We start from the raw sequence: 21,399 nt of genomic DNA, 5'->3' as shown, positions 1-21,399 counted from the left end.
ACCACAGCTCTAGTTCTCAAATATAACATTCCAGAAAGTCAAATTACGACTGTTACAGGCACTTTTTCTCCCACTGAAGAAAAGTGGCTAGTACCTGTGTTCAGCCTTAAAAAGATGAAGCTAGAAAGTTCTTCCGCCCTGATGGTACCTGGACTTAGAGCAAACTGGAAACGACTGCAGATACAACAGAGGTCTCTATTCTCATCTCCTCCAGGGCAGGGATGGTAGAACCTACCATAGAATCGTACAATCATTAGGGTTGGAAAAGACGTCCAAGATCATCAGGTCCAACCATCAACCTAACACCGTCATGCCTACTAAACCATATCTTCAGAACTATGGAGAGCTAGCCTATGTTCCCATTTTAAAATTCAGATTTCAGATAATTAAACTCTTCCTAGCAGCAAGAGAATCAGAAAAGAAAAAAAGGTTCTACTCCACATTGCTGTGCCATGTTTTACTAGACTCTACCTGCAGCAAAACCAAGTCTTTTCACGTGCAGTGATTTCTCAGCTAGGTACTTCTTTCACTTTGAACCATTCCTTTCCTAAAATGCAGAAAGAGTAGCATATAGATTGTGGCCACATCTAACAAGCCTGATTTTATAAACAAAAGAAATGCAAATAATGAAGTGCTTGCTTTCTACTGTACACAGAGGGTGTCTCACAGTTTCTCAGCTCCTCCTTAGAGATGTAGCTAGGAACATCTGATATACCCACACCTTGCCTGCGGCAGCGTTTACAAAGCTCAGTCGTTTCCTAGAAATTACCAAATATCTGTGAGGCCTCTTAATACAACTTCTTTTAGACAATTCTGAAAATGAAAATGATATCTGATATACTTGCAAAGGAAAAAAAAAAATAGAAACCTAAAAGATCACCAGTAAACCTGCCTGAGCACCAATTGCTGAAGGGTGTAAATCACAGCCAGCGCTCGCATTTAGTAACTGACATTTACTTGCCCAGTGTACGATTACAGCAGAGTAACAGCAGAGTGCAGGAGCTGCTAGCAGATAAATATAGCTTTTCAAGACCACTTGCTGCCCTTGCAGATGAGGTCACGTCCATTTAATGTCTATTTTAAACTCTGACACTTTTTAAGCATCCAGTGGCCAGGGTCATAGTTTTTTCTTCCACATTAACAGACATTTAGAGGAACCAGAAAAACGTAATACGCTGAATGTTTTTAGTACCTCAAAGCTGGTTTTCGTTGTTATTGCGGCCTAAACTTGGTGGACTTCAGTCTCCTTATTTCAATAGCAACCCTGGAAGGAAGTAATTGCTGTTAACAGTCAAGAGCCCAAGACAAACCTTCATTTTCCTCAAATAATGTTATTTCCTTAGTGCACATGAAAAGGCAGGCTTTGTTTTATATAAAAGAGCATAAAACTAGTAAATAACTACTCAGAACAAGTGTAAGATGAATATTATCATGAAATGACAAAAAAAAAAAAAAAAGGAAAGAACCAAAACCTTTATCAAGTGGCAAAATAAAATCATGATCCCCACCCCTTTACACTTCACACATCAAAACCACCATAGTGTTTAATAAGGAACCCATCAGATCCATTTAACAAAGTAAATTTTTCCTCAGTGAAGCAGTTCCAGCACGAGATGGAACTACGTGACATGTTACAGAAAACAACTAGAGAAACGAGCCTTTATAAAACACAATTGTATACAACTGTCAGCTATATTACTGAAAAGCACTAATTTTTATTGTATCTGTTTTCAGGCCAATGTATTTCATTGGACCATATGTGATGAATACTCTACTCTGTCAAAGGATTTTACATCCTTACAGTTACTCCATCCCTAAGCTATCATTATACAGGTTTCTTAGAAGCCATTAGCAGAAGTGTGATACCAGAAATAAATACTTATGTGATTCACTGGTTTTAACAAATCAAACTCCGCAAAGTGTAAATGTATGCCAGCTTTTTGAGAAGGACAAGACTATAAATTGTCTAGAAGCTGACAAAAAAAAATTCCTGGTTTAGTCTGAATGCTACCAAGAAACAGCTCTCTAACTGGAATGTTTAACGTAAGAGGGAATGCACACAATTATAAAGCCATTCTTCCTGCTCGTTCAGCGGCATCACATGCTGAGAAACCTGCACGCAAGAGAGAAAAGAGTTGAAATAGTTAGTTATTGGAGAACTGCGTGCATGTTACCTAAGTGCAATGTAAGCAAAACGAACTGTTTCAGTACTTCTGTCACTAACATGAAATGATGAATATTCATCAGCTGTAATGACAGCTGGCATTCAAAACTTACTGTTGAATTCAATTGCATGACAGCAAAATATCCCATAATGGGCAGTGAGCCTACAGTGTAAACTGAATGAAGCAAAAATTACTAAAACACCTTTCAGGATCAGGCTATAGCTATCTAGAGTGGCAACAGCCTCAAACCTGCTTGTATCACGGGAACGCATCTGCACCAGAAAGCTGTGAAATATAAAATAGTTTGGATGCTTCTTCTTTTAAAGAAAGAGACCATACTTTTAGAACAATAAACACTGGGTTTTCTTCGTAAATGAGTGAAGAAAAATGTCATCTGTATTTATAATGCATTTTCAATCTCATTCTATCCCTTGGAACCCTGATTTAGAATTTTCATTAAAGCCTGCCCAGCTCTGGAATAGGGATCAGCAGATCAAATTGCCTGTGGCTAAACATGATCCATAAGTCAAGTTTGACAAAAATTAGCCATCTGCAAATCACTCTGTGCACAAGGAGTGAAAAAAGAAAATACAGCCTTAGAAAAAGAATATTAGAAAATATTAGTAAATGGTACATGTATTGAACAGACAACTGAAACAGGCACACGTATGAAAAACTGAACAGCTGTGGACTTTCATGGTAATCTGCACAGGGAACCATGCATACATCAAGTACATGTTCAGCTTTTAAATATCAACAACTCTATCTGATCTGTACTGGTGATGAAGATGCTGCTATCCACATGCTCATTATCATGACAAAAGACCTGCAAAAGGGAACTGTAAAGATGTCACATGATTTTTCCTTCCTGCTTAGATTTTAAGTTGGCTAAACAATAAAAATCTTACCATCAGGGATTTTGGCGCCACTTCTACAGCAAAAACAGTGAGTCCCCTGCTATTTAGGCAGTTCTTACTCTGCTCATTGTTGACATGAATAATCACTTTGTTTTCAGACTGCAAGTGAAAAAACATGAAGGAACCCATAAGTGGCTGTTCTTTATGTAACAACTACACATCCCTCTTACTTCCTCTGACTTTGCTATTTTGTAGGATAGAAATGCCTTAAGGATGCTGATGTCTATTCCCTTTGAAGAGTGACAATTTCAAGTGTACCTTAGCATCACTACCCAGATCCATTGTCAAATGTTATTTAAGACTCGTTGAAATAACTTAAGCCCTTATGAAGATGCAACTTGTGAACCTCGAGTGAGAAAACTATCTGCACAGAAAGTTGCAGATTCTAACAGTTTACATAGTTTCAATAGGTGACTGGACCACTTCATACTAGAAAAATACATGAAGGGATTTTAAGTAGAAAGAAAATATTTGTCTCAAGTAGTCCTTGAACTACAAATCACTAGAGGCTAGGACAGCAATCTGGAGAAGTGTCCCTGGGTGCTTGCCCAATTTCTGTTTGCAACATCCCCTCTACATGCCCTTTTTGACGACTTCATTAATAGAGATTCTAAAAAATATTTGACAAAATTAATATAAGTATAATCACTTAAAGAATAGACATTCTTGCTAAAGCTATGCAAGAAGGATCCAATATATAAAACTGAAAGCTTGGGTAACAGAAAATTCTGTAACAGTTTATCCCAGACAATATTCAGATACAAGGCCCAAGGACATGCTATTTTACCCTGCTATTCAGTTGTCTCTAGATAAATCTCAGTTTGACAGAGATGCTGGGAAATGTTTGATTCTGAGACAATGCCGTCCAACAATCTCTCTCTATGGAGAAGTGGAATAGGAACGGAGTTACTTGATACAATCAGCCTCCCAAAGCTACTATTAGACTGGTAAGGACTGACCCAAAAAAAAAGAAAGTTATCTCTGGTGCTCACAGAACAAAGGGTTTGTGGACAACAGAGTGTAAATATGGTAATTCTTGAAATATGGTATTGTTGTAGAAATGTAAACGCAATCTACTGTTAAGTGGTTTATGACATTGATCTACCTCTGGCGTCACTTTGGTGAAGTCCTCCTTTCTACATGGCAGTGAGAAAAAGGCAAACAAATGAATTATCTGTGCTATAAGTATCTTCCTGTAAAAGGAACAGAGAATGGACTGAGGGCAGGTCTGAGGAGAAGGACTTGGGTGTGACAGTGGACGAGAAGTTCAACATGATCCAGCAATGTGCGCTCACAGCCCAGAAAGCCAACCGCATCCTGGGCTGCATCAAGAGGAGCGTGGCCGAGGGAGGTGATTCTCCCCCTCTACTCCTGCAGTGTTGTGTCCAGCTCTGGAGCCCCCAACATCAGAAGGACGTGGACCTGTTGGAACGAGTCCAGAGGAGGTCACAAAGATGATGAGAGGGCTGGAGCACCTCTCCTGTGAGGCCAGGCTGAGAGAGCTGGGGCTGTTCAGCCTGGAGAAGAGGAGGCTCCAGGGAGACCTTAGAGCGGCCTGCCAGTGCCTAAAGGGGGCTTGTAAGGAAGATGGAGACAAACTTTTTTACCAGGGCCTGTTGTGACAGGACAAGGGGTAATGGCTTTAAACTGGAAGAGGGCAGATTTAGAGTAGGTATAAGGAAGAAATTTGTCACTGAGAGGGTGGTGAGGTGCTGGCACAGGCTGTCCAGAGAAGCCTGGATGCCCCATCCCTGGCAGTGTTTAAGGCCAGGTCGGGGGCCTGAGTGATGGAAGGTGTCCCTGCCCAGGGCAGGGGGGTTGGAACTGGATGGTTTTTAAGGTCCCTTCCAACCCAAACCATTCTATGGTTCCATGATGACTGACCTAGCACAGAGGGTATATTATGGTAAGTTTGTGCTGTGAATGATCCTCACTAACTATTTCCTTTGGCACACAAACAGGCAGACAATAGTTTTGGTACTGCATACTCAGAAATTTGAGGCTCTGTATGCAAAGGCTTTTACTTTCCCCACCTCACACCCCGACTAGGGAGGGTTAGAAGACAGACCCCTTTCTCTGTCGACTGATTAAATACATATGCAAGACTAAAGCAGAATCCCTCAGGAACTAGCATATTTCATTAATTTAATTACAGAAATAACAAAGAAGCAGTTATTTCCATTGAAATCATCAGTACAATAACTGAAGATATAATCAGACTGCTTGCACTGTGGGAAGCTTAGAAGATGCAGATGCATAAAACTGCCTTTTTATTATTTCTTTCCAGCCATTTATGATACAAAAAAAAAGTTTCCAGCCTACAAATTCTAATAAGATTTTCAGGGAAGTGCAACTATTTGCTTCAATGCAGAACAATGGTATTTATGAAACCTAAATGGTATAAATGGCAGTGGTCAGTGATTTAATCAGACAGCATCCAGTTGCCTCAGTACAGCCCTCAGCTCCTTCTCTGACATATCCCCCAACATATAAATAACTCCAGTATATCTACCCTAAAGGGCGAAGTGCACATCTGAACCTGTAGTTCCAAGGAGCCTCGGCATTCAGTCCTAATATTAGCCCACCAACCCACCCCCTTTTGCATGTCTGTCCTTTTAAAAATATACTTCTTGCTGTGATCTTTCAAGACTTAAAGCATCTTAAGTTTAGCATCTTACTGCTCTGTATTTATTTACTCAGAGTTCCTGATATAAATGAACCTGAGAATGAACAGCACATTCATTAGGATCCATGCAAGAAGGTTTTAAATCTCTGCTTCTCACCAACCACTTTTGCCTGGATTCACAATTTGTAGCTTGGATTAGTAATAAGCTGTAAGACCAGCCAGTTAACAATTCATCCATAATGCGCTTATAAAACATAATCAATGCAAATCACTGCTCTTTTACTTTCTTATACACACTGGAAATATTAAATAGAGCAAATGCTGTAATCTTTGCTCTTTCTGTAATTGTATTTCCTGTTGTTAGTATTCGTTTTCTGGTATTACAAACATACTAGGTCTCCAATAATTATAAAAATATTGAAAAATTTGAATGTGAACACAAACCAATATTCAGATTCTATATGATACTTAAAACTGCTTGTCTCATTGTAATAAGCTGTCCATTCCAAAAACACTGATCTAGACTCTCTTGAAGTCTGAGTCATATGTCAAAAAGAGCTTTGCATCAGGCACTTTTTTCTTTTTTTTTTTTTAAATGAACTAGATGCAGAAACCTGATATCAGAAAACGTAATTCTCAAAAATGATGCAGGGAAGAAGAAGGACAAAACTAATAGACATTAACACAGAGTACCTTACAGAAGTCTCATGCCATACCTTATTTTCAATAACAGAAGTGATTCTCCTGCCTGCTTTGCAGGTATAGACGATTATGTCTTCACAGCCATCCATTACTTTGGCCTCTCCTTTATTAACCACAGACTTGCAAACAGCTCTGTTGAGTTGCCAGCTCCCTGCCTCTAGATAGATGGCTTTAATTCTGGGTTTGCATTTTTCTGCATAGATGGCAATGACAAAGGGGCATGCCTGCAATGGAGAAAATGAATTCTATCATCACTCTATCTGCAGTTTTTCCCCTCAGATTTTCATCTACAGCTCCTAAGTATGTTCATATTTGCTGTGAAGTAGAATTATCCAAATACAAGTATGTCACTGAATCTTAAATATTCCAAACCTGAGAGCTGTGGCAATCTTTTACACCAAAAGAAAGCTCAGGACAAATGAACCTTTTTCACGCCACTCACAGTACACGTGATAAGCGGTTTGGCGCATTCGGCTCCAACACAGCAAGCCCTTCCTTGGATAGCAAAACGAACAGGAATTAAGGTGAAGTATGAATGTATTTCAGTGTCTGAAACAAACCTGTCTCCTTTACCTGTCACATTCTTGCTATTTGTGCCATTTCATACAGATTTAAAATATCTGCAGTGTTGCATTAAGCACTCTGCTCTTATAGCGTCTTGGCTAAGATTAGTACCCGTAACAACCAAGAGTTTGCATTTTCTTAGACTTGGTAATAGCACTTCGGTTTCTTTCAAATGCCCTCTGGAATGCACTAGGATTTCTCAGCTCTGTCTTTAATTTTTTAGAGACTCGATGCTCCTGAAATACTAATCTCTTAAATAATCTGCAATTGAGGAATCAAAGGGTTAAGTTATAGATACAAGTTAAGTAGATACACGTTTTTAGATGAGTGGCTAAAGCGTTTGGAGAGCTATGTTGTCCTTTGGAAAGCAAAGGCCATAGCCATAAACCACAGCCAGTATAAGGTACAAAATGCCTTTGTGAAATTTCTAACTTGCTAAAAACCTCCCCAAAATCTTCTTTCTTAGAGGATAGCTCCCTCTTACGTCTGAAATGCAGAAAGACAGTTTTTTATACTTGCTCTGCTAAACCATACTCGGAGGAAAAGGAGAAAGTGCTCACCATTAAGAAATCATTCACCATGATGTCAATATTTTCACTCATACAGAACTGAAGTCTCTCTACCATACTGAGTATTTTTGGCTCTGTATATATTTGTTTCACACAAATATATTTTTATATGGTGACTACACTGACTTGATTTAGTTTAATAAAATTTAAAGAAATAATATAATCAAACTGACTTTTAAAAAATCAGCTTTTCTTGTGAATGAAAGTTAAATGATTAAATTATCTGCATTTTTAATGTTTTCTTTAATTTTTCATAATTTCTTTTCCATTCATTAAAGATAACCTCTTTCTTTAGTGAGAACTACTGACACCAACACTGATATTGTTTCAGCAAAAAAAAAAAAAAAATCTATAAGCACACAGAAACATCAGAGAAATAATCCCTGGTCCTGTAAAGTAGACAGTGTGCCACCCAAAGTTCCTTCATTACAATTTTATGTTGAGCACCTTCAGACACTGTTGTGAAAGGCAACAGTAACAGAAATAGCCATGTCTGAAAATTATGAATTCTGAATCATGTGGAAAAAAGTTACCTTCTCCACTTCTGTTGCAGCTTGGGCCAGGAAGGTGACTTTTTTAAGAAGACCAAGTCCTGCATTTTGTAGGTTTGCTGACAGGTCACAGTTTACCATCACTGTCTTCTTATCACTCCCCACCAGCAAGGTGTGCGAATTCTTTCAACCGGTGTAACCCAAGACTCCTACAACCCCATAAAATACTGTCTTTCTCTAAAGCAAAAGGCAAATCTTTCAACAATGTCAGTGTTATCCTAAGAAACAGGATACCACAATGACTGAAAGTCAGAGTGTAAAACCCTGCATTAACAGTGTTTGGACTGGATCACCGATCTACTGAAATGGGTTTACAACAGAGAGAAACAGCACTGCAGTTGCACATGTGCAGCAAGTTGTATGTGAAGCAGTTATTTTTGCTAGATGGTTATCATACCTCTGTCATTTCCAATGCTTTATTGTAGCCCAGAGACAATAAAGTGACCCAGAGGTCACTAGGATCCCCTTCACGGTCATTGGCTTCCATAAGATTCAAATCCATAAATCCTTGTCTTGTTAGTTCGTTCTTCTTCATATCAAAATTCTCTGTTTAAAAATAAATATATGGTAGCACTTAAACATCTGTTCTCTCTGCAAACACCCTTTATCCTTCCAAAGCCAACTCCCACTTATGTTAACGAGGTTTAACAGACTGAGCCATCTTGCAGCCTCAGGGTCGCCAATATTATTTGGGAAAGAATGTCCTTGACCAGGGACGTGCTCTTTGCAGAGCTTCCCTGTGGATTTTAGGTAATGACTAGAAACAGCTGGCCACTTGTATAACCCAAAAGAAGGTGAGATTTCAAAACAGAAAGAGTTCACATTGATTCTTTTTTTTTCTTTTTGCTAGCAGTATTTGTTGTGATTGAGATATGCAGACTGGAGTATATTAAGAATGGGAAATGAAAGTCTGCTGGGGCCAGCACCCTTTGTGCTTGAAGTCCTTGGTATAGAAATGATTTACTTAGTTCCTAAAAAGCAATAAAATGCCTGTAATCCTAACACCCCTCTCTTGATAGAATATCATAGATCGACCACTCTAATGTCAGCAAACACATAATTGAAATGTCCTTGTGTCAGAGATTTTTAAAAATGGTTTTCTCATCTTCATAACAATGCTAAATCTCTACTATATATTATTAAAAAGGGATTACCAATTTAATAAATCTATCTAAGGGTACAGATGCTATAATAAATAGCCTGAACTTTGGTGTCAAGATTTACGATATTTGTCTGAACCCTTCAACTGATTAATGATCTGGTAAAACATTCACCATATTCTCTTCTTTCCTCCCTTATCCACTTCACGCACACATACACCCCTCCTACTCATGCTGACACCCGTGCACAAAGGTATAACACTGAAAGTCATAAAGTGTGGAAAAGCATGGACAGGGATGAAACAGATGAGAAACTCATTTACAGAAAAGTACTTTTGTATGAGCTTTCCATCATTTAGGAAAACGTCCAGTATCTTAGAGTGTTCTGGGGAGAAACAGTTAACAGGACTTGCCAGATTTAAAGTATTTTGGCCCAAATTAAGCGATGTCATAGCCTACCAAAGAATTATACCAAACACGACATGGGTCAATATATAATGATATGCCATACTGGCATTTCAGACATAAGTTGCAGAAAAACTACATTTCTGACAGAAACTTCTAATTTTCATACAACGGCTTCTAAATTTCCAGTCTGTTCACTCACTTCAGCTAAACTGGCAATGCTTTTAAACCAGTGCTTTCATGCACTGTATTACTAGGGCAGCCTACAGTCACTGGTGGTTGTATTCTCCTAGCCCTGTTGTGAGGTAAACATGTCCATTCTCAAGGCCTTTGCAAACTTATAGCAATGCTACTGAATTCCTTTCTTCTTCAAGACTGATATTTGTGGCCCAACACTGCTCCTGCATGCTGGCAAGACATCCAGTAACATCGATGAGATGTCTCAGCAGACAGAAAACAAAGTACATCTGGAAGAGTCTTAACTGTCTGTCAGCTTCCTCATCTCACCGCAGTCTCAGAGTCGCACAGCTGTCATATAGCACAGTATGGTCACACTGACACATCATATATGAACCTTCAAAAGACAGATTTTTAATGAAAAACTGCTTACATCTGAAGAAAATATATAGTCGCAATAGGCATTTTCTAATGTTTAATTTCCTAAATAATCATCATAAGCTGTAGATGCCATTTCTAAAGCATCATATACACACTAATTAAATGTCCCTCGCAACTCTTTGTGAGGTATGAAACCACTATCAGCTTAATCTGCAGAAAGGAGATTGATTAAATGAATACCTGTTACAGCTTAATTCACCATCGGATCCATGATTAGAAAACCTGTAGATTTCGGCAGCTGTAAAATCTTTCACCTACAAAACTTTGCAATTAGCAATGGGAAGAATTTTCTCAGCAGCAGGTTAGTGGCACAGAAACCAGAATGAAGCAAAACAAAGGACAGAAAACTGGAAAAAGAAAAAAAAAAAGAAGAAAGAAAAGGGAAAAGAGAACAGTATCTACATGTGTTCTTCATATAGGCTACAAAATACTCAATTCTTCTACACTATATACATAGAAGGATGCTATAGATAACAGCTTGGAAGTAGACTGATAGCCCAAATTCATTGTATCAAGTACAGCAACGAACTTACCCTTACATACAGCCCACGCTTCCTCATCACATTTCTCACCACTAGTTCTCAGCTCAAAGAAATTGTATTCCTCCAAACTGAGAAGGCCATTTCCATCCAAATCTATTGTTTCAAATATATCCAATAGAGCAGCTCTAAAAGAAGAAAAAGGCAGAACTATTTTCAAATACTTCTGTTTCCTTTACTGTCTCATAATAGTGTTGACAATATTCTGTACAAACAGTATTTCAGTAGCATACAGCTTTTTAAAAGCTAGATGTTATTTGGAGCACACACTTTCACAATAGTTGCTGTGCCTATTTGGGAATATGACTCACCGGAACTCTTTGGTCAGAACCAGTTCTCCATCTTCACCTCTATACAGCAGTTTTGCTTCCCCAGTAATTCGTGGTTTTACCTTCTTCAACCTACAGCCTGTTGTGAATGGGAGTAGCCAGTAAACTCCTGATCCAAGCTCCCCTTTCCATCCAAACATCTACTCTTAAAGGAAGACAGACGAGTCTGTAAGTTACTTCTCAAATGACACCTTTCTTTATTACCAGTAATATTCATACAAAAGTGATTAATTCCTTGAAAACACAGGTGATGCTAGGTTCTTTCCTTAAAAAAAAAAAAAAAAATCCACAGAGAGATGCTGTGAGATATCATTTTAAAGAGACAAAAACTAGTGAATCTCTTAGTTATAATGTAAGTTAGAAAAATGTACAGGACCAGAGATGAGGGGAGAACAGTCATTACTGGAAATGTCCAGTAACAATCCTGTCACTTTTTAGATTTGTAACACTCTTAAACAAAAGCAGCCAGAACCAGGCTGACAAAACTCACCGAGTTTTTCATTTCCTCCCTGATTTATCAGCTTTGTTCAAACTAGCAACAAAAACTTCCCATATAAAAAGTCACAAGTGACTTAGGGTTTAAGAAGCAAGCTGTGGCTTGGAAGCAGAAAGTAACAATGCTGCCATTTCTCCTCCCTTATTTCTGCCATAGGATAAAATGTGTGCACTATGGAGTTCAAAATCACACACATGGCAAGGAGAAAGAAAATCAAAGGAAATTTTAACAAATTTTACCTTTGAACTTTTAGTTTTGAAGGTGCAGGAATATAAGTATGTTTCCATAGAGTATCTACAGAGAGAACCAGCAACTCAGCAATACTGGCCAACACACCACATGATAATATGGTCCTCACAGGAATTTAATTAAACTTCTGTACAAGTGGCTTGCAATTTAGCCCATCCAAAGGGCATAACTAAGACAGTATTCTGTCTCACCTTGCATAAGTTCTGTCAGTTTGGAAAGGGAACATGCACAGAACGCGTTTTCTTCTCTCCTCTAGTCTGATTAGGTACAGTTTGAATTCCTTCCAAACACATGGGAACTCACCTGTGCAGCATTAACACATACACTAAAGATAAAACAATTAAAATAGGAGTACAACAAAAATACCTAACCTCTTTGTTTTGTTGTTCAGTAAAGCTCACAAGCTGCAGGTTCTCTTGGGTTTCATTTTCCTTCAGAATATACAAAGCTGTATCCACTGACAACCAATGACAAGATTTTCCTAAAATGAAAAACATTCCCAACACAAACGTTTATTAACAGCACAAAATTGTTTTTCTTTGAACCTCAAAGTAGATATTTCTATGGTGTTTATAATATTGATCCCTGTTAATGTAAGATGGAAAAAAAATCATTATATGCTATAGGGATTTCCTTCCTATTTAGGCCAATCAGATAAATTGTTCCAAATCTTGTGATTGTCTTACAGATAATGATTACTAGTAATAGGTTTAATATTAAAACCTTTGGTAGTCAAGGAAGTTATTTTCATTGCTTTCTACCATTAGTACAACATTGCTATTGATTACTGTTCTTTCTACTAAGACTCCTAGATATTTGCAATTAAGGACGTTCACAAAATTATGCCATATTCTCTTCTGATGTTCTGTAAAATACTGTTAAACTCACCTTGACTGGAAACCCAGATTACATGCAAAAGCCAGGGATACCAGAAGATGTAAATCTCAGAAGTGTAAGTTCCTATTATTTTTAAGATTTATACAGCAAGATCATGGCATCACATATGATTTGTTTGTCTGATCGTGTGTGATTTGTTTGTCTTGGATTGGATTGGAATGGAGGCTTGGTCTTACGTATGTTGAACAGAGACCATTTGAATCTCTTGGATTTCTTGTAGCTGTTCAGTTCCTGAGGGCAATCAATCAATGAGCTATTGAGTGGTCTTCAAGTTAATCAGACCACAGCAAAACAATGAATGCAGGGCTTAGTTTTTCTACACTTAGGAGTCAAGAATACTCAAGAGTGGCTACACACCACACAACTTTGTTAAAAATTGGAAGATATTTTTGATTTCTCATAGAAAAGTAATTGCTCTGCTAACATGAATCCTTTCCTTACTTACCAATATTATGCCTTCCTCTTCACAACAAAACACAAAGTTATTTCTATGTACAGGACAATAATGTTGTGCAAAAGTAGAAATTTTTTACAAAAGACAAATAAGCACTCCTTTGCTTACACAGAAACTCTGGACAATCCTGCAGATAACTATTTTAAGGCACAGTTTAAGAGGGTGCCACATGAAAAAAAAGAAAAGTTATGAGCAGAACACTGAGACATTCTGGTACTCAAATCTGTTAGTATCAGACCACATTTCCTCACCATTAGAGGTCTGTTGATCAGCTTCCCATTTCAGCCAGTAACTGGAAAATTACTACTTTCTGTCAATTATTGGCAGTGAAGTTTCTATTACCAATATCAATCAAAATGAATTACCAACCTGTAGCACAACAGCCAGTCCAGATGACTCTAAAACATCTTTGGGATCTAATGTTTCACAGGACTTTAGAGGAAATAATCTACTTAGGCAAAAAAAGAATTCCAACGTAGCAACTAGATACAGCTCCTTGGTCTATTACTGGAGAGAACAAAGGCAATAGCATTTGGAGAAGAGGAGCACAAATGCTGACTGATCTCAAGTGGCTCTAATGCTGGCCTTCACACTTTTAAGGTGAAAATTAAAATAGGCACACTAAACTATAAATCCCTCAGACAAGATTCATAACCAAAACATCAAGATACCATACTGCCATAAAAAGCCATAACCTATTTTAAGTATTTACAGAAGTATTTGAGGTGGAGAATACAATATTCACTAAGCTTTGCATTGTTGTTTCCCAGAAAGTACATTAACACCTTCAAGAGACATACTGCAAACAGTGCTAACATTTGAATTTTGTAATAAGAAACTTCACAAATCTATGGCCAAAAATAATCTTAAGAGGTTGGCTGAGTAAAGGGAGAATGATAATGGACTTCACCGATTTTCACTGCCAGGCAGTGAGCACAAAATGACTCAGCAGAAAACATGGTGTGACAAGTTAAGTTATATTTTTAATAGGACTCTGTCAACAGACAAAAGTATTGCTATATTGCAATATCACAAAGTGTTGCAAATGAGAAAGGAAGAGATGTATCAGCAGAAAAAAAAAATATTTTTAATAGAGGAAAATTCTCCAAAGAAACACAAATACACTTACCTTCTACCTGACGAATGTTTAAGGGCTTGATAGTAATACATACTGTAGACCTTTGAGGTAAGTGCAACTTGTACTTGTGACTAATTATTTCACCATCTTCTTCTAAATAGAAGCATCCTTTGGATTGTGCACACTGCCATTCCTGGAAATGAAGCAAATATTAGATATTGTCTTGATCTTTGATCTAGATAAAAGCACCTTCTCTGAAATACATTGATTTCATTATTTAATCAATCCTGCATAAAATACACCACAAGATACAGCACTGACCTTCTACTCCTTTTTTAAAAAATAATTTTCTCAAATAGTCCTTTTTGCAGTCAATTTTTTGCAGAGCAGTTAGTAACATTGCTTCACTTGTGAAAATGCTTGAAAAACATACAGATTACCCCAGCGCTCAAATAGCTGAAATTGGAATTGCTATGAAGAATCAAACTGAACTCATTAAAATTCTCCAACTGTGTGATTTATCACTGAAAGGCTGGAATTTTGCTACATTAGTTCCATCAGGCCAATCAAGCAAAGAACATAATTGATTAGCTGAACAATGAGGACTTACTTGCTCAGACAAATCACAAACATAAGTACTGGCCAAATTAAGTGATTCTTCTTGACTTTTGTCAAAGCCATTGGAAAGAAATAAACTGAAATCTGCTGTATTTGTGAATAACATGGTTCCTAGAGAAGCCATGATTTTGCTGAGATGCTAAAACAGCTACATGCTTCAATTTTTATCTTTTTTTAAAACAACAGGACTCAATTTTCAATTTCAAATATCAATTGAATGAGACTTCTTTAGCAAAATAAAAATAAAGTCCTTAATGACATATTGTATGCCTTGTGGAGTGGAAGAAATTCTTGATTTGCCTTCTCTGGTCCAGATTAAGTCCACAATTTGCCACTTTCCTAGCAATGGAAGATAATGTTTCTGAGCACGGCCTAGCAGAAGAAATCTTTCCGTGATATCTCAACAGAGAACTCTGTCCAGGTGGCTGTACCGATGCTTAGTGTTCAGTGTAGCAGGAAAGCTAACAGAGATTTGAAAAGAGAGCTTGTGAAAACCAGAGAAGATCTGCATGCGACTCCCAGTAAGGAGGCTGGCTACTAACGCCATCCAAGGCCAAACAGTCTTCATCAGAGTGCTCCATTTCATTTCTCCTCTTAAAAAATCAGTTCTCATTACAATACACTGACGCTCCGTTGACAGTACTTTACAGTCCACGACCTAAAGGTGTCAGGCAAGAACTGGACTTTGCTAGCATACGTACACCCAGGATGCCAAGTGACACACTTGGTAATACATGCAGCGCTGATCCTAAATTTAAATCTCTCCATTCAGGACTCAACATCCCATTCAAGATGTTGATCTAAAAGCAACAAATTTTTCATCCTCAGGACTCCAATAGTTTTGGCAGCATAATGCACCATACCAATTTTAGAGGTCAAATTCTGCTAATTATATTTGCATACAGCTGAAAATCTGGAGTACTTTTAAGTACAAATATTATCTACTTTACAACTCACTTTGTTTCTGCTGTTTGGGATTTTTAAAGAAAATTAAGATTTTGCTAAGGAAGTTCTAAAGGACTTTAAAAGTCAACATTCTTCCTCAGAGCATAGGCTATTAAAGAGACAAAAACCAATTAAGCTGTCTAAAAACAGTGGGACATCCAATCCCTGATGGAAACTAATATCCGAGTCCCTTCCCTCCCATAATCTCCCATAATCTTTTCCAGTGAAAATAACATGTTGGATCCAGGACCTTCGTGGAAACCTATGTGCCATTAGAGATGCAGAGGGAACAGCATGCTGTTAGAGGAACAATGATCTCATCTCACGAGCTACACTGCCAAATGAAAGACAGCAAGAAGCAAGGTGAAGCGTTCAACACCCTGTCATCCATGCTGTTTAGCTGTTAGCTCATTCCATGGCTCTGTTTCAGGTGACTACAACTAGCTCTTTTCAAGAAAACGTGCACACAGTTGAAAGGATTTTCCACTTCAGGCACCACTTTCAAAAAGGAATATGGATGTAACTGCACTCCATTTGGTTTTCTGTCACCTACACAGTCAACATCATTCCATGAGGTTTTACAGCCTTGCACAATCCGTGCCATGACCTACCCCACAGCTTGTAACACGTACTCTTGGTTGGGATGCAGAGATAGAGGTTTACGAATAGCACTGGAAAATATAATTTCTTAAACTCACAACACAACCACATGGGTTCTAGGCAAAAAAAGCAGGCCAAGTGCCATTTAGAGTGGACATAATCTGCTTCAGAGGGTGCTAGGCTTAAGCCTTGTGGATGTAAAGCTGCCTACGATACCTGGTCCACAGAGTCAGAGACCAGTCCCTAGCCACCTTTTATGTAGCAGTATAGACCTCAGTCAAAAGTTCTCTGAGTCAAACAAGGGGGATAACGGGAGTTGATATTAACACTCGAGTCAATATAAATCCGTGCCAGAATTTAAATATGTCATTTAGTCTGTTCTATCATTTCTAGTACTATTCCATTCTCAGTAAACACTTTCTTCCAATACTTGCATGATTCCTAACTTCCTCTACAGTCCATATGCGGCAAGCTGAGATTTTTCCTTAAAACTTGACACAGCAAAGATAACTCATTGTGAGCTCATTTAGTCTCAGAGCTTAATACCTTACAGAACTGTTTGAAGAATTAAGGACATTTCAAAAAGATCAAGGTCAAAAGGTCTACTAATGAAGCAACGTGACTGTTCTTTGCAACACAAAAATGCATAATCTAAGTTTAAATAGCAGTCCAAATGTGCCATAACTATTCAAAAAGATACCATGACAATTTTCATGTACAAAAATTACTCTGATAACCACATCTTATTCCCCTTTTCTCAATATGGGCTGTGGCCTTCAAACCATTACCTCACAGATAGTCTATGGAGAATAACTTTGTCCTGTTTACTTTCCATTTTTCTAGCTGTTATTTCGGATGAAAGACTACCTTTTCTGCAGTTTTGCATTCAGATGGACATTGTTACAACAGGGACATCAAACAGTCCAGGTAAGCAGGGAAAACACCTCAAGGAGCAATGTCCAGGTGAAGCTGTGAGCAGCAGTAAGCAGAAGTTCGACAACGCTTTAGGAATCAGATACTAAACTGTTATTCTTGCAGAAAGCATAAGGTGGTGCTATATTCTCTAAATTATCCATGTCAAATTACAAACAGGTATGTTCATTTGGGAACCTAAAATATTATTTTCTGTTTTGATTTTAGTATGTCACTTCAATGCATTTAAAAAGTTGTCACGTAATAGCTAACAGAGTGTGAAGTGTTTGTATTAAAAATGTTAATTGTAAAGAAATGCTAGGGACTACTTGTTGCTGCCAGTGCAGGTCACTGCCCAAATAATGCGTTCCACTGCTATTACAATTGAAGTTATTATTGAATAGTCCACACACTCACGTGTAATTCAAAATAAAAAGGCATGTTTGTGAGAGGAATTGTTCATATGATTAAAGCAAAGAACTTCAGTTCAACGCTTTGTCTGGTACAAAACCTGTTCCATATACACAGAAGAAGTCTGGCTAGTTCAATTGCCTGAGGCTGCTTCACAGACACGAGTGGGAGCATATCACAGCTTCTTTCAGGAAAAAGACTTTTCTCAGTATTTCTTTTGCTACCCACTGTGTGTACAGGTCTTTCACTGGCTTCAATGGAACAGAATGCAAAGGTAAGAATCCTTAGCAGGGATAATTTAGCGATCCAACGCTGAGAGAAGATTTTAGAACATGATACACCTGCTTTTTTTTTTTTTGTTAATGTCTTTCAATCTTGACTAAAACCGACACAAATAATATTTTACAGAAATTCAAGACCTCTATTAGCCACCTTTTAATTAACTGCGATTCACTTACAGTTGAAGCCCAACAGGTCAGCATGTTGTTTATGTACATCTGTAGCACTTCTGTAACTCGATTTTTTTTCTCCCTGAAGTTATTTATATGGCTTTGAACATGTCACAAAACTCCGCTGACAAAAGAAAATACCTGGAAGAATGTACTATGAATACATTTGATGTTTTCTAAGGGTTTTTGAATTCAGACATTCACCATATTTTGACTTCTGTTTTCTTCTTTCAGAAATGTAAAGTTGGCATTGCTCCAACTTCCTGATAGCAATATTTTCTTACTGTTCCCCAAAAATAAGTGAACAGCAGAAAAAAAATATTTCTGAATATAAGATAAATAAGAAGAGCTTTGAGGTGCTAGATTCTGATCTGCACCACAAATGAATCATTATGATTTATTAATTGATTTTGACAGTTTTTGTATTGTGCCCTTAATAGTGAGGGTTTAAAAAAAACAGTAGTTCTACTTACACCTTTTCACGTTTATTGATTGATTTCATTTTTTATATGATGCTAATCAATAGTAATCGATATCTGCAACTGCTTTTTTCAGTCAGTTCTTAACTGGCTTGTACAAAGAAAGAGGAATCCAATATTGGGAAATGGTGCGGTGGTTTTATATACTACATATCATGTTTGAACAAGGTGAAATTGCAGGTTAAATTGCATGGAGGTCCAGATACCTAAACAGACTGCAAAAAATTCCTTTGAGATTTTGTTTTTAAATTTTAATATAGAACAAATGTCAGTGTATAGCAATGTCGAAGATATAAAGGACTTCAGAGTTCAATAACAAATACAGAGTTGTTATTTGAAACCAAAATGTAACTCATGAGAACAATCAGTTCAGTTTTCTAGCAGCAGTTATACCGTGTGGTCATAACCATTTTTTCCCTTTTACACAGGAGTCTCAAGGTGCACATTTTTAATGTATCCTAGCAGTTTCCAGTTAATGTTTTATATTTCCACAGCTATTATTTTTCGTTGAAAGAAAACTAGTAAAGGTTCAGTCAAGAAAGGGAAAACAAAGGAAGAAGATCAATATTAACACTCTACAAATATTGACTTAGCAAAGTGACTTTGCTGTCTTTCTCCCGTAGGAATTTATATTGAATGAGTGATTTATTTAAAAGAAAATACTGATAGAACATATTAGTCTAACTAAAAGTCATTATTTTCAGGCTACAGCATACATTTACAAATTAATGCCCAACAGACTGAATACGCTCACAGATCTGTTATTTATTTCCAATTACCTTTCATATAAAGGTTTATGATACACAATCTTTCAGACTACTTAAGCATTTAAAGTTCTCACCAACCTAATAAATTATTAAATTTTAAATTTCTCAAAAAGTCAAACGTTTTATCCAACACTGGTTTCATTTATAAAAAACATACTTGGTTCTGTTAAACCTTCACACCTGAAAAATTATTTTCAATAACTAGATGTCAGCAAAACCAACAGTATATAAAAACGTTAATAATAATATGTATCAAGAAACCTCTCACTAGTTTATAGCTGTCCTTGACAAACCATTAATAAAACATAAGTTAAAAATCAGAGATAAACGGTTTATTATTTAAAATGCAATAACATATGTGCCTAGAGGAAAAACAGCATAATTCCAAAGGGATTGGCTTACGTGATACCTTCATTGTGTCTGGCTCAATTAGCTTTGTGCTTCTGTTGCCACTGGCACCCATGCTGATAGTGGTAGCAGTGGATGCTTTGCAACTTTGGGCTGATGAGGGTCGTGAAGGAGTTCTGCTCTCCCCTATAAACATAGAAATTTAGTTACAATTACGTTATTTCAGCCCACTCTTCATGCTATTTATCATAAAACCTTACATTTATAGGCACAGAGGAAAATCGGATGACAAGAACTGCAATCAGATAAGCTGGCTTCCCTTATAATTATATAACATTTAGTAATTCAGTAGCCAAACACCTTTACTTCCCTGACTGAACATCCCAGGTGAATGGGCATACGAATGGCAGAACCTTGGAACCAAATCCGCCTGAAGGACAATAAATTGTTACCACGTTAATCCATTTACCTTGAAATCAAGGTCCTAAGTGGATAGGTTTAGCCTGCTTCTAATTTTAAGTTCTTTCTTTTCAGGACAATGTAGCTTCCCTGCCAGACAGCATGTCGAAGATGTCCCTGCTCCTCACAGGGAGGTTGGACTAGATGATCTTTGAAGGTCCCTTCCAACCCTAACTACTCTATGATTTTATGATTCTATGATCACTTATGCACAACTGCCCAAAGCAATTACTTCCAAGCCTTAACTTTCTGGTTCCTTATGTTGGGGCAGCTCTGCTAGTACGTTGTTGATTTAGCTACACCAATTCAGTCTTCATCACTGTTTTGTCGTCTTTGCACCTCTTCAGTATTGCTTAGAATTGAAGCAACTCAAAGTAAAGAGCACACGCTGCATGCGAATATTTCATATGTGGTGCCTTTGCAGTCAGTTAGCCTGTGGTCTTTTTCCAGTTTGGGAAGGTTTTTAAGTATCTTTGTAACTTCAGGAAGAACATTAAACCCTCATATTCATTGTGCTTGAAAAGTAGCCTTGATAACTGAAACAAATAGATTGCTTATTGGTAAGTGCTTACGGTTTCATCTCTGATCTGAGAAGGAAGTAACTTGCTATGTTGCAACATCTGAGCATTCATTTTCTTTCTTCCCTCTAGACTGCGTCACATGAGAGTCAAAATTCACCCTTAAGAATTTGAGAGCTTCAGATCACAGATGCAGACAGTCAATTTGAACATGGGGGTCAGATATTCTACCAAGACATTTATGAAATTGCCACAGTAGAAATTTATATTAATCAATAACATTCTCACTAATCTGAGAAAAAAAATACATAAACGTATTAAATTATTTTATACAAAAATACCTTTTGTTGGTGCTAGTTTGTGATCAGTTTTCTTGGAGATTCTTGGTGATGGTTTTGCCACTGGCAGTGCAATCCCTTCAGAGGAAGTTTCAGCTTGACTTCCAAACTGCTGTTGCCTCAATCGACTATCAACTTCCAGTTTCTCTCGTGCAGTCTTGCAGCACTGCTCACTGGTTGTCATGTACAAGTCACAAAACTTTAGATAAAGAAAAGTAATCTGTTAAGTGAAACAATCTTTCTCACAGTTTAAAGGGTTAAAATGTCACATTAGTAAGGAAAGGACAGGTCAATAG

The 21,399-nt window shown here is 37.5% G+C and overlaps 1 protein-coding gene across 3 annotated transcripts in view; it reads right to left on the bottom strand.

Moving 5' to 3' along the window:
- Nucleotides 1-1,453: 1,453 nt before the first annotated feature.
- EFCAB7 (EF-hand calcium binding domain 7) overlaps nt 1,454-21,399 on the bottom strand; it is a 29,623-nt gene continuing 9,677 nt past the window's right edge. For all 3 annotated transcript variants that reach the window (XM_086753104.1, XM_086753103.1, XM_086753101.1), the window contains 10 exons: nt 21,107-21,302; nt 19,850-19,974; nt 14,311-14,452; nt 12,202-12,311; nt 11,068-11,225; nt 10,751-10,884; nt 8,492-8,640; nt 6,425-6,634; nt 3,074-3,181; nt 1,454-2,113 (listed from right to left, as the gene is read on the bottom strand). In XM_086753104.1, the coding sequence (XP_086609230.1) occupies nt 2,039-2,113; nt 3,074-3,181; nt 6,425-6,634; nt 8,492-8,640; nt 10,751-10,884; nt 11,068-11,225; nt 12,202-12,311; nt 14,311-14,452; nt 19,850-19,974; nt 21,107-21,302 (1,407 nt within the window). In that variant the 3' untranslated portion in view covers nt 1,454-2,038. The remainder of the gene's footprint in view (nt 2,114-3,073; nt 3,182-6,424; nt 6,635-8,491; nt 8,641-10,750; nt 10,885-11,067; nt 11,226-12,201; nt 12,312-14,310; nt 14,453-19,849; nt 19,975-21,106; nt 21,303-21,399) is intronic.

Source organism: Chlamydotis macqueenii, chromosome 8 (genome assembly GCF_036417535.1).
Source record: "Chlamydotis macqueenii isolate bChlMac1 chromosome 8, bChlMac1.mat, whole genome shotgun sequence".
NCBI classification, from domain to species: Eukaryota; Metazoa; Chordata; class Aves; order Otidiformes; family Otididae; genus Chlamydotis; species Chlamydotis macqueenii.
The sequence above is the reverse complement of the archived record's forward strand: the minus strand, read 5'-3'. Positions and strand labels throughout refer to the sequence as shown.